Raw genomic sequence first — 13383 nt, 5'->3', positions numbered from 1 at the left:
AATGACGGTGTAAAGAAATATGATGTCCATGGTAAACATGCAGCATCCAGGGCCCTGGAATTTGGAAATCCTTAAAAAGTTGGAGCGTGTGGTTGCTGTCCTTGATGTATGAGGGAAGACCTTCAACCAGTGGTCTCATGAGGCTGTCGAGAAAAGCCGAGATGTAAGTAGTCAGACAGTTGCATTCTGATACGATGGGGCGGCCAAGGGTGTCCAGTTTGTGGATTTTGGGGAGGAGGTAAATTTGAGATTCCTGCGGATGTTCAATGATGAGCCAGTTCACCTGGGGGAGCTCCTTACTGTTGATGTGAAGGGAGATGGTGGATACCACTTCCTTTTGATAGTCAGTGGTAGGGTCCCGTTGGAGAGGGAGGTAGGCAGAAGTGTCAGTTATTTGTTTAGAGGCTTTAAAGATATACAGTATAGGTCTTTACATCACACCACAACAGCGCCTCCTTTGTCCACTGGTTTGATGACGATATCATCTCTGTTGCAGAGAGACTGGAGTGCCTGAATTTCTCCTTGGGTGAGGTTGGGCCCGTGTTTATTGGGTATAGAGAGTGTCTTGGGAGCTTGATTGGTGCATTGGTTAATGAAATAATCAACTGGTGGAAAATGTCCAGAGGGGGGAGTGCAACAGCTCTGTTTGAGATTAATGTTGTTAATGACATCAATAACTGGATTGTTGTCAGCTGCCTGTGAAGAGGAATTGTCAGCAAAATGTGCTCTGAGATGGATCCTGCGGTAAAAGCGGTTAAGGTCGACATTGGTCTGGGGGATGTCCAGCTTCCTGGGAACTGGTACAAAACTGAGGCCTTTGTTGAGGAGGGATCGCTCATCCTGTGAAAGGGAAAGGTCAGAAGGTATAGTGACAACAAGGTTAGGATTGGTGAAGGTGTTTGGGGTGTTGATGGTTTTCTTCTGTAGAAGATGACTGAGTTTTTTGTCCTTCTCTATCGTGAGAAACTGGTAGAGTTTAAAGTTGAGAGATCTAATAAGGTTAATTAGGAAGGGAAGATGATGTGGAACTGTCTGCCGTAGAAATTCCTTAGCCCATTTGATATTGTTGTCGGAAAGGATAATCTGTTTTTTGAGGGAGAAAATGGTAGAAAGCATTAGTTTCGCCTTTCAGGTGAAATCCTTTAGGGATGATATTATGTCGATGACATCTGTAAAGGAATTGAAGGTGGTTAGAAAGCCTGGTCTTGGAACAAATAGCTGTGAAGAGACGGAATGCTGGTTTTGTGAGAGAAGCGGGCAAGTGGCCCAGGGAGGAAGAAAAGGTATGACGAAGACTAATTCACTATTAATGAATTAGTAGTAACTTGTTCATTCCAACTGTGCATTAAGAGAACAAATTAAGTTATTTAGTAAACAAACAATAGTTGTAGTGTGAAATAATACTATAGAATATAATACTATTAATTCTAGTATAATATTTTAGTAGAATATAATTGGTGTGGGACTCTCCAAAAACAAATCTCTTCATACTGAAACCAGCACTCAAGAAGTTGGTCACAGATATTTTTTTTATATTTCATATTTTTTATATATATTTTATTACCCAAGGACCTGTTGCATCAGAGTTAACTAGACTATTCACTTCACTCAGCCTCTTTTGTAACTTTTAACATTGATGCTTAACACTGTTTTCTAATAATCATTTGTACTGTAGGTTGATGAGAATGTTTTGAGAAGTTCAGAAGGAGACATTCTTCCATCAGAAACGAATATAATATCTCATACTTGGCCAGAGATGTTGCCTGGATCAGAAAACAAAATCCACCCAGACGAACCAGATGGTAAGGTGGTCCTAACTGCCTTTGAAAAGGTAGGAGTTGAGTGAATACCAGTCATTACACACAGGTGCTTTGTTACTTCTACAGTAGGCCTACAAATTCCCGTTTTGGTTGAAATCATAAAAAGTACTGAAAATATACATTTCAAAAATCAGGTTGAAAAATATGTGCCACTCACCATATTCTGATAAAACTAATTATGATTAATCATGTTCTGAATTAAATCAGAGCTTTGATCGCCAGCACTCACAAATTAACAGCAGGGTGACTTGACTTTTGTTTGCCAACCCAAAGGAATGACACCATTGTGTAGCATAAAATAATTAGAAAATGGAAAATGTCAGCCAGATCAGGCCAAGTCAGATGTACATTTTTCATGTTTGTCAGGCAAAGCAAATTGTATCTTATGTTACTCTCTCTGAATATCCCTCATTTCTTATGTTTGAATTGAGGGCATTTCAGTGTTTAGCATTGTTGCCTCGCAGTGCTGGAGCCCTGGGTTCAATTACAGGCCTGGGGTGAGATTTGAAATTATATTATTCAACTTACATTAAGGAACATTTATGTTTAACAGCTTCCTGCTCCTTAGAGTCTTCCTCACAGTGGAAATATCCTTCTCTAAAGCCAGGGACAGCCATAGTTTTTCACAATTTGTGCATACACTGCTGTTATCAGCTCCCAACACAACCTTATCTTGCTATTTATAACAATTAAATAAATAAATTATATGACTAGAAAATGTATTAACAAGTTTTGAACACATAGTATATAACTTAGAAACAAGAACAAGGAGCACACATTTTACAAAGACAGTGTATTTTAGCATACAATGAAAATAATAAATGGGAACATCAATAACAATAAATAATAAACAGGATCCCTGTTTCATCAAAATTATAGCAAATCATTACTTACCAATTTGTGCATTGAAACCTTTATAGAAAGGAATGGTAGAAATAAATATGAAATAATAAAACAAGTGCATTCAATAACAACCCAACAGATCCATAGATGACGCCATTGCCATACACACTGCCCTATCCCATCTGGATAAAAAGAACACATACGCAAGACTGCTATTCACTGACTTCAGCTCAGCTTTTAACACTATCATTCCAGAGAAACTAGTCAAGAAACTCGGTGCACTGGGTCTCAACACCACCCTCTGCAACTGAATTTGGGACTTTATGACAGGCAGACCTCAGGCTGTCAGGCTTGGAAACCATACCTCCGGCACACTAACTCTGAACACTGGGGTCCCCCAGGGGTGTGTGCTTAGTCCATTACTCTACTCCCTCTACACCCACGACTGTAAGGCCAAACACAACACCAACCCCATCATCAAGTTTGCCTATGACACCACAGTTGTAGGTCTGATCACAGATAATGATGAGAGGGCCTACAGGGAGGAGGTCAATCTCCTTACAACATGGTGTGAAGACAACAACCTCACCCTCAATGTCAGCAAAAGCAAGGAGCTGATCGTTGATTTCAGGAAACTGCAAAACCGACATGCCCCTATCCACATCAACAGGACTGAAGTGGAAAGGGTCAGAAACTTCAAATTCCTTGGCGTCCATATAACTGAGGACCTCACATGGTCTCTCAACGCCACCTGTCTGATCAAGAAAGTGCAACAGGGCCTGTACTTCCTAAGATGGTTGAAGAAGGCTTAGATATGTCCCCAGATCCTCACTAACTCTTACAGATGCACTACAGAAAGCACACTGACAGGTTCCATCACAGTGTGGTATGTCAACTTCAGTATTGCTGACCGCAAAGCCCTAAAGCGCGTGATGAAAACTGCCCAGTCTATCACTGGAGTTGCCCTCCCATCTATACAGGACATTTATGACAGACAGTGCTTGAGGAAAGCTCCAAGCATCATCAAAGACCCCACACACCCCATACAAACAGTATGACCCTCTACCATCTGGAAAACGGTACCGGAGCATTACCAGACTCAGAGACAGTTTTTACCCCCACACTATCAAACTATTAAACTCCCAGGCTCTATCACTCTCACCTCACCTCTCACCTATGATCTAAACCTCACAGTGCCTTCTTTCTTACCAAAAACTCAAACACACATTGAAATCTACCTCTACCTTACATGTCAAAAAGCTCACTCCCTATAATTTCTATCCTTTTATTTAATTCTGTTGATGCATGTTTTTGCACATCTGATGTTGTTTTGCACATTGCCTGTTGTCTCTGTCTTTCTTTTATTATACAATTGTATTGTTGTTTCTTTGTAGTACTTATTGTCTGAGAGGTAGCTAAATAGCATTTCGTCATACCATATACCTGTACATGAGTATAATTGCAATAAACTTGAACTTGAATAAACTTGAACTTGAACAGGTGAGGTGAGATCAGTAAGGCCGAGCAGATGGAAATGTTTTATAAAAATGTTCTATAACTCAATTCACCTATATTTCTTGGAGGAAAAATCATCAATTGCATCTTCATACAGCAGTAGTCGACCCACTGCATGACTGATGCTCATGACAGCCAGTCCACTGAGATGGTCTTGTGCCATGTTGACCTCAGGTGTGTTTTAATCCACTTGAAATCTGAAAAGCTCCTCTCTGATCCTGCTACTGTCACTAGGAGAGAGAGACCGCAATCTGAAGAACTACCCATGCGTTAGGTTCACAATATCCCATTTAATGAAATTTTTAGCCAGGCGACCCACACGGCATGTGTACAATTGTGATAAATTTGAATTATTTAACTTCTAGTAAAATACCTCAGGCAGTCTACTTGTCTAGCTTGAAAATGTGTGCACGTCTACCTATCACTAGTTACATTGATCTGACAGACTCAAAACCTAATGACATACAAATTATTACATTGTTATGCGTATTATGCATTATTACAATGACCTAATTTGTTATACCTCTGTTTTGAGATAACGTAGCCCACTTTTCTTTTTTGTGCTTCAAAAACCTTATGTACTTGATTATCAAAATATCGATTATAAAATTGGTCATTTTTGACTAGGCTTCCATTAGGATCATCCACAGCAGCAACAGAACAATGCCCTATCGTAATTTTTTGGCATTTTTGCTGATTACAAATATGTTGAGTTGCACATTGAGAGGGCCCGTGGCAGCCTCGGGGCCCTTGGCAGCTTCGGGGCCCGTGGCAGCCTCGAGGCCCTTGACAGAATGACAGGTTTTCCTATGCCTAGGGCCGGCCCTGTCTAATGCCTGTAACAGCAGGTTTACATCCTCTGCATTGGAAGCACTTTAGACTGGTATCACATAAGCCTCAGGCCATTTGGTGAAGTAGTTCATGGCTACCTGGACGTATCCATTACCAGACTCTGAGTGTGAAAAAGGGCCCAAAACATCCATCCCTACCTGCTCCACGGGTGTCCCCACCTGAAAGAAGGGCATGAGATTGGTCCTGGGGGCCCTTCTGTGCAACACAAGTGTCGCACATCTAGAAATACTGTTCCACATCTTGACAGCTCTAGAAAAACTGCTCCTGGAGGCAACACACCTCAGCACCTGGTTACGGAGGACACGCAGAACCACCAGCTGCTAGTAAGCTACTAACCCCTATACAGGAGCCCCTTGCAGAACGTCAATTTACCCCACTGGCTACAAAAGGCTTTTGTGCCACGGGGGTGAGGAAACAGTTCTTCCAAATTGGGTTGGCATCCCCCAGTCTTCCAGCGAAGAACTGGCCACAACTCAGGATCTGCAGCCTGCTGCTTCTGCAATTCCTCTGGAACCAACCCCAATAATCCCGAAGGTATTCACCTACTCCCCCCAAGCCCCAGCACTGTACTGTTCCTCCAAAGGGGGCAATGTTGACATGGGTCATGTACACAAGGCTGACATGGGTAGCAATGAAATTGCTCCAGACTCTGGTGGCTCTCCCTGTCCTGCACCTGGTTTCTCTGCACTCCTTTCCTGAGTTCCAATACCTCAACCTGTCTTTGTGGATCCCAGACAATCCTGGTGGACATGCATTCCCTGCCCCTGAAGCTGGGCCACTCCTCCTGGACTGTGATGATCTAGCTCTTGGATCCATTACATCATTCGACCTGTACAGTGTCTGGTTGTAACAGATATTTCTTAAACATGCTGCATCATAGTGCATGTGGTGGGAAAGAATAATTTAAAATAATTAATCCAGATGCTGAAGACACTCACAGCAACAGCAATTAAGTTAGGTAGCCTTTTCTGGCAGTGGTAAAAGGACTGAGATGGAGCCCTCAGATGGAGCATATTACAAGTAAAATAAAAAAAAAAAGAAAAATAAATTAATTAAGAAAAAATATTTTTATTGCTAACAAAATCTATTCAAATCAAAACTGGCAAAGTACAGGTCAAACTCAACAAACACATAGCCAGTATGGCAACCTGAAGTGGCCAATACACATCATAAGTGCTTCTATTTGTCGTGCTGAGTTTTTCTTGAACTGTAAATCAGAGATTATTGTTAAATTAGACTACTGTTTCTTACACAAGGAGTTTCGGTGGCTTGTTTTGATGTTCGGCAACTTGCTTGATGGAGAAAGAATTCACCCATATTCAGCAGTGTTTCTTATGCTACAGTGTAGCTCTCTGTCTGAAGTGACATCATCTCATGTAGCAGTGTAGGTTGAAGCAGGACACTGCAGCTCAGCTGCCTCTGTAAGTCTCTGCAGGGATCTTTGTATAAACTGAAGGAGAGTCAGTTTCCTCCATCTTTTTAAAATGATAGAAGAGGATGTTATTGAGCCCAGGTCTGTGCAAAGTCTTGCAGTCAGCAGCACTAAAAGCTATAAGTTTCTTGCCCTTTCTCCTTCCTTTCAGCGGTGCTCCATCAAATCATGGATTAAACAAAACATCAAGAAGAAGGAATGCATATACTATGTTGAAGCTTCCAGGTAAATATATTCCCTTTTGAATTCCTTGTTATCTATTCTTTCTGCCTTCTGAGCGATATGCATAATAAGATAACTAGTGAGCATTTCCACTAACCTTGAGTAACAAAAATGGGGCGGGCAGTCAGGAACATCAGCATTAGCAGACATGCTGTCTCTATACATTACAAAAGAAGATATTGTTTTGGACTCTTAAAGCTCTTACTGTGTGGCACAAACATTGTTATTGTGATTGTCTGTGGTGGAGAAAAAAAAGGTGGATACTTCCTCATAAAGAAACATAATTACTGTATTTTACTCCACATTAAGTAATGGTGGAGAATAGCCTCAATTCTTAGTAAAGCAGATATTGTAACATATCACACTTTTATCCTGTAAGGTAGATGTGCACTAAACCCATTCAGAGATGTGTAGAGAATTGTTATCTCATTTCCTCTTGTCATTTTAGACACTGTATGGCATTTCAATCTCCAGTGAAACTGAAACAGAGGGAAGAAATAGATTGAGATAAAATACAGAACTGCTGTATTGATTTTGTTTTATGCTTACTACTAGCATGCAGTGTCCTTGCTTAAACCTCACATGAAAGATATTTGACATATTGGTTTCCACACATACTGTATGAATGCAGAAAACATGGAGTCAAAATATAATTTTATTTTTGGTTCTAATTTATCAACAAAATCTGAGAAACAAAGGTTGTGCACACAGTCAGGTAAATTCTTAGTCTTTATGTTTAATGTTTTAATGTTTATTTTAATGTCTAGACTTCAAATCAAGTCATGATTCAATCAAGAGAATTAAGTCATTTTACTACTTTGAGCACTTCACCCATTATTCAGAAGCACTACAGCTTATGAATTGGGAAAAACAGGTACAAAACACGACACCTCAGTAAATATAAAATCATCAAGCAGGCTAAAATGTTTTTAAAAATTAATCTGCATTTTATCAGATATCTACTGAGATGTAGTTGCTAGGATTAATGAAAAGAGATTAAGTTCCATATTTTGTTGTTTAGTAAAAAAATTAAAATATAATTAACTTTTTAAAATCTGTGTCTGTGTCTGTGTTTCCCTCTTACATGTTTTTAATCTCTTAATGCATCTTTACGTTTCATCTTTTGGTGGTGCTCCTGTGCAAGGTCTGGAATGGCATGCTCACTGTTGGAGATTAACGAAAAGCAAGTGAATTGATAACATTTCTCTTTCAGTAAAGCAATCTGTAAGTGTGGCTATCAGAAAACTTCACATTCAGGGGAAGCTTTGAAGCCTGATGAGTTTCTGGGCGAGTTGTGGGATCCAAGGAAACATGTTCGCGAGGTTCCAACCGATGCGTTTGGAGACATTACATTCCCTGGCCTCGGGCAGAAAGTCGGCAAGGTATAGCTGTTCTATAGGAAGCCAAGATTGGTAAAGACCTGGGGGAGGGGGAGAATTTGGCTAGAACACTGCTGTAACATCCGCACTCTTTTTGAGAAATGCCCTAAGATTTGTAATGACCAAAGAAAGTAAGGACTTCGGTTTTACATCTCATTCAAAGCATGGTTCATTTTTACAGTATAGTGTCATCATCTCTATACCGGGCATTAGGACTTACACAGACTACCGGTTGAGCACTGTCTACTGGTCCCGCTAACACCTCTTCCAGGAGCAACCTTAGTTTTCTCACGTCTAACATCCAGGTACAGACCAGTCTCGCACCTGCTTAACTTCAGAATGTTACCAGTTGTGAGTTGCAGGGTGATATGGCTGCTTGCATTCAGTCCACTGATATTGTTTTCAACAGGATTCATCCTTCAGCCAAATAAGACTGATGCCAGAAGTACATTTAAAATGTATATCTTTCCATTTATTATTCATCCTTCTGTCTATCTTAATAGATCACAAGGACAAGGTTTTTGTACTCCAGGCATGGTCATTTTTTATGATTGTGTAATTCTTTAGATTAGTCTTGTAATCATAGCCGTCCCAGGGACGCCAAATATGTAATGTTGCCATTGCCAAAATGTAAATGTAGTGGCTCTCTGAAGGCACCAGTTCTGTAGGGTTTGGGCATTTACTGTGACAATTATTAATTGTAGTAGTAAATCACAAAATTGATTCTTTTGATGGCTTTAGAATCCAACCATGTGACATAACTCAAACAACGCACACACACAGGTACTAATACACGAGGATACATTTATTAATACATAGAATATGCATATAAAACTAACAGATCTTATCGAGAGGGTTATCAGAATACAAAATTTATATATTCAGTCAGTTACAAAGTGTTACATATATCAAGAGGACATACGTTCAGTATATCATTCATTAAGACCGTTTCATAAATGAACTTGGTTATAACTTCTACATTAGATACTCAAAACAAGTACATAACTCTTAGGAATTAAATTGATATCAACTGGTTGGGATTACAATTGAATTATCGAGCTGTAATGCATTGAAGTTGAATACTCATCCAATCTCTGGGGATTCAGATCTCCTGCGGGCACAAAGAAACAGTTGCAGGCTGTTGCTGTCCAATCCGCGCTCTCTGGCTCGGTGCCAGGCTGTGATGTGCGGCTTGCGACAGTGCGCTGCAGATGCTCACTGACCGGCTAGTTAGTGTTGGCTTTAACTAGCACAGTTTGTGCACAGGAGAAAAGATGACTGTGGGTCCCAGCAAGTCAGGAAGAGGACCAGTTCGTTCCTGATGAAGAGCTAGTTCTGAATAGTGATTCAGCTGTCCACAGTTCTGACCTGTTGATGAGGCTTGCTGCTGGTGCTAACCTCGGGTGGATCCTTTGGTTACTCTCTGGCAACCTCCGCTCTAGACTCTTAGAACAAAGGAAAGTTCTGGCACTCGGACACACTGGCCGTTCCGTGGTTGTCTCAGGATGGTCAGGAGGCACGCTGCGAGAATGTCCTGCCCTTGGGAGCCTTCTGCTCCTGGGCCGTCCTGCCCTGGAATTCTCCTTTGAATTCCCTTTAGAAAAGTCTCAGAAGTCTCTCCAGAATCTCACTGAATCTTCCAGGCTCTCTGTGTTGCCTGTTTTTACCTGGAGGAACTTCAGCTCTTTGATTGGCTGAAAGTTCCATGGGCATCAGAGTCCCACGTGGGTTACTCGGCCCTACCAGTCCCTGATTGGTTGATCAAGGTGAGATATGAGTCACTTACTCCTGACACTTAGGAATGCAGTCCAGATGTCCATCTGGCACTCCCTAGACAGATAGGCGCCAATGGATGACCATTGATCATGATAGCCAGGCTTAGCAAAGTGCATCCCCCTTTGGGAGCTGTCCTTATCAAAGGAACCTTAAATCAGCCTGCATGAATAGTTTCTCTGCGGCTGCACCACAGAGATGAACAGAGAGATGAGGCCTAATTTGGGAAAGCTCAGAAACACTTAATTCTTTCTTATTAATAAGCCTCGCCGCTACAGTCTTAATCATCAAATTGTCTATTTGTGTCCTGCAATTATGCTAATCTTACACATTGTTTTGTGTTCTTAATATAAAATCAGATCAGATCACCATTTAAAAAACACATCCTTCATACATACAAACATACATAAAAAACCCATATCCCTCGTACATGTAGCATAAAAACAGAACTTTAAAAAATAAGAGAACTGGAAGTCCACAAACTATGAAAAGCTTTGGACCCCACCTTTACAAAACGGAATCAGAATCAGGGATCAGTATTAGTCCTGTTAGGATTTTGATTGATCACTCTTTTAATATAGCAAGAGACTAACAGGATTTCATGTTGAAATAAAACTAATGCTTTCTGTAAAATAAATTACTTTTGGATTATATGAAAAACCCTACATCTAAGGTGAGAACATGCAAACGCAGGACCTAAGAGCTTGCAGCACTGCTGTGCAATGTTTAACCTAGAATAGGTACAGTAAATGTAAATCTGTTGTGTGGAAATAAAGTGTGACATGACCTAGATTTTTCAGATTTTTTCAAATTATATAGTTTTGAGTTAGCAATCTCACTAACTCCAACTCCCTGTTTTGTGTGTCTAGTATGTGCGAGTCTCGTCAGACAGCTCAACAGAAACTCTCTACCAGTTGATGACGGAGTTCTGGGGCCTCAGCCCTCCTAATCTTCTCATCTCCGTTACTGGAGGAGCTAAGAACTTCTACATGAAATCTAGGTTGAAGGTGATGTTCCGCAGAGGGCTAATTAAAGTAGCCCACACCACAGGTGTGGACCTTTTTTATAATATTGACAATTATTTAATTTTGTTTTTGTCATCAAAGGCCAACTTTACATACATGAAGTAATTTTGATTTTTCAGAAAATAGTGAAGTTCAAATATTATGCAATAAGATAAAAAATATTTTCCTATAATATCATTATAATAACAATACCAGACTGTATTTTGTGTTTATCAGTGTGAATAAATGTCATTGAGTGGCTCTGATTTTTTAAAATTATGTAGTAAAGGAACAAGTAAAGATTACTTTTACACTGAATTAACAGTGACAGAACGTAGAAAGAAGAAATAATGTTTTGACATTAATCTTCTGTAGGCATGGGAAAGGCTCAACAGCAGAAACATATTTCTGTAACATTTACTTGTTCCTTTCCCACTAACACAAACCAATGCAACTCACTACTCAAACTAGGTATACAGTTTATTATTATTTTTATCACTGCAAAATGAATTGAGAAATCTCTGTATATGTAAAGGAAAGTACATGTACTTTCCTTTTACAACCAGCTTGATTTTTATTGAAACCTGCAGTAATAGTTAAGCTATTTTCATTTGAAGATTAGAATGTTAAATGGACCTAAATAATCAGATGGAAAATTGTAATAAAAAATCTAATAAAAACAGTTGTTCTTAGCACATGGAATTTGTCATTTTAAATAAAGAAATGAGGAAGGGATTAAATATTTCACCAGTATCTACAAGCCATTAAGTGGTTAATTGACTTTTGTCCTTCTTGCTAAAGGCCTCTGGGGATTAACTAATGCCCACTCTTTCATGCGTTCTTGCTTAGTGCATGATATGTATTGGATTTCTCTAATTTTTAATTTATTATTTAAGAGCTCTTGAGCAGAATGATATCTCTGACAATGTTCTCCTGCAGGTGCCTGGATCGTGACAGGGGGCACTCACGCTGGGGTGATGAAGCATGTGGGGAAAGCAGTGAGAGACTACTCCATGAGCACCAGCTCCAAAGATGGCCAGATTGTTGCTATTGGCATAGCAACATGGGGCACAGTGCATAATCGCCAAAACCTGATTGACCCCGAGGTGAGTCTTGGGTGAAAGAAATTGAGGGTTCTTGCTGTTCTTATTGCTTACAGACCCTCAGTGTTATTCAGTATAGATGTGACAACTGTCAAAGTGCAAACCCACATTAAGTCCATCACTGTCACTTTATTTTTTTTTGCATTGTAAGCGAACAGTTTCTTCTTTCAAACCCCCTCTTCGGGATCCTAGTTCTTTCATGGTGCTCCCTGCATGGATATCTTCATTCTCATTTGCTCTTCACTTAGCTCTGTTCACAAAATCACCTAATCTGCTCATGAGCCCTTCATCATTCCGTTAGACTCACTCAGTGTTGCCCAGTCTCAATCTCCACTAAAATTACCTCAGTTCTTCACTCTTACTTTAGCAAGCACACCATCATGACTAACAGGGATTCATTTTTCTTCTGAAAAATTATCTTGTACAGTAAAGGAAGCCTCTCTGTAATCAATGTTTGCAATCCACATAGAGCCCATCCTGAGAGCTCTGTACCATATCATGTTTCACTGTCAGAATAGGACTGTGTCATTCTATAGGTTTTTCTAATTAACAAATGCAAATGGATTTTTCACAAAGCCACTGGTTAATCTCACTATTTCACAGGGGGTTTATAACATCTTGGCCTGAGGCTTCAAAAAATATTTTCAAGAATCTCCATTATTGAATAAAGAATGCCTTCAACAAAAGCAGTATGTTGTCCATGGATCTGTCCACAATAAATAAAGGAAGGATTCAGACAGAATGAAGGATTCTGTCTGATTAATAATAATAATAATTGCTTACACTTATATAGCGCTTTTCTTGACATTCCACTCAAAGCGCTTTACAGGTAATGGGGACTCGCCTCCACCACCACCAATGTGCAGCACCCACCTGGATGATGCGATGGCAGCCATAGTGCGCCAGAACGCTCTCCACAATGAAGCCAATTTATAGAGGGGGATTGTTAGGAGGCCATGATTGATAAAGGCCGATGGGAAATTTGGCCAGGATGCCAGGGTTACACCCCTACTCTTTTCGAGAAACACCCTGGGATTTTTAATGACCACAGAGAGTCAGAACCTCGGTTTTACATCTCATCCGAAGGACAGCGCCTGTTTACAGTATAGTGTCCCCGTCACTACAGTGGGGCATTAGGACCCACATGAGCCACAGGGTGAGTGCCCCCTGCTGGCTCCACTAACACCTCTTCCAGCAGCAACCTTAGTTTTTCCCAGGAGGTCTCCCATCCAGGTACTGACCAGGCTCACACCTGCTTAGCTTCAGTGGGTTGCCAATTGTGAGTTGCAGGGTGATATGGCTGCTGGCTTGATTCCTAAAGTAAGCTTTGTGTATTGGATTTCCAACTACTGATTCACTGAGTTTCTTAATCTGTTCTCTTATCTTTTTTTCCACAAACCATCCAAATAGGAATTGCACACAATGTGCATGCAATCAAGC

At 40.4% G+C, this 13383-nt stretch overlaps 1 protein-coding gene across 3 annotated transcripts in view; it reads left to right on the top strand.

Annotated features, from left to right (window-relative positions):
• The window catches only part of trpm2 (transient receptor potential cation channel, subfamily M, member 2), an 87044-nt gene that overhangs the window by 17226 nt on the left and 56435 nt on the right, over positions 1-13383 (top strand). For all 3 annotated transcript variants that reach the window (XM_069196782.1, XM_069196781.1, XM_069196783.1), the window contains 5 exons: positions 1676-1831; positions 6614-6687; positions 7898-8066; positions 10706-10886; positions 11780-11946. In XM_069196782.1, the coding sequence (XP_069052883.1) occupies positions 1676-1831; positions 6614-6687; positions 7898-8066; positions 10706-10886; positions 11780-11946 (747 nt within the window). The remainder of the gene's footprint in view (positions 1-1675; positions 1832-6613; positions 6688-7897; positions 8067-10705; positions 10887-11779; positions 11947-13383) is intronic.

The sequence above is a fragment of the Lepisosteus oculatus genome, chromosome 12, assembly GCF_040954835.1.
Source record: "Lepisosteus oculatus isolate fLepOcu1 chromosome 12, fLepOcu1.hap2, whole genome shotgun sequence".
Classification (NCBI taxonomy): Eukaryota; Metazoa; Chordata; class Actinopteri; order Semionotiformes; family Lepisosteidae; genus Lepisosteus; species Lepisosteus oculatus.
This window is presented reverse-complemented; position numbering and strand designations above follow the sequence as displayed.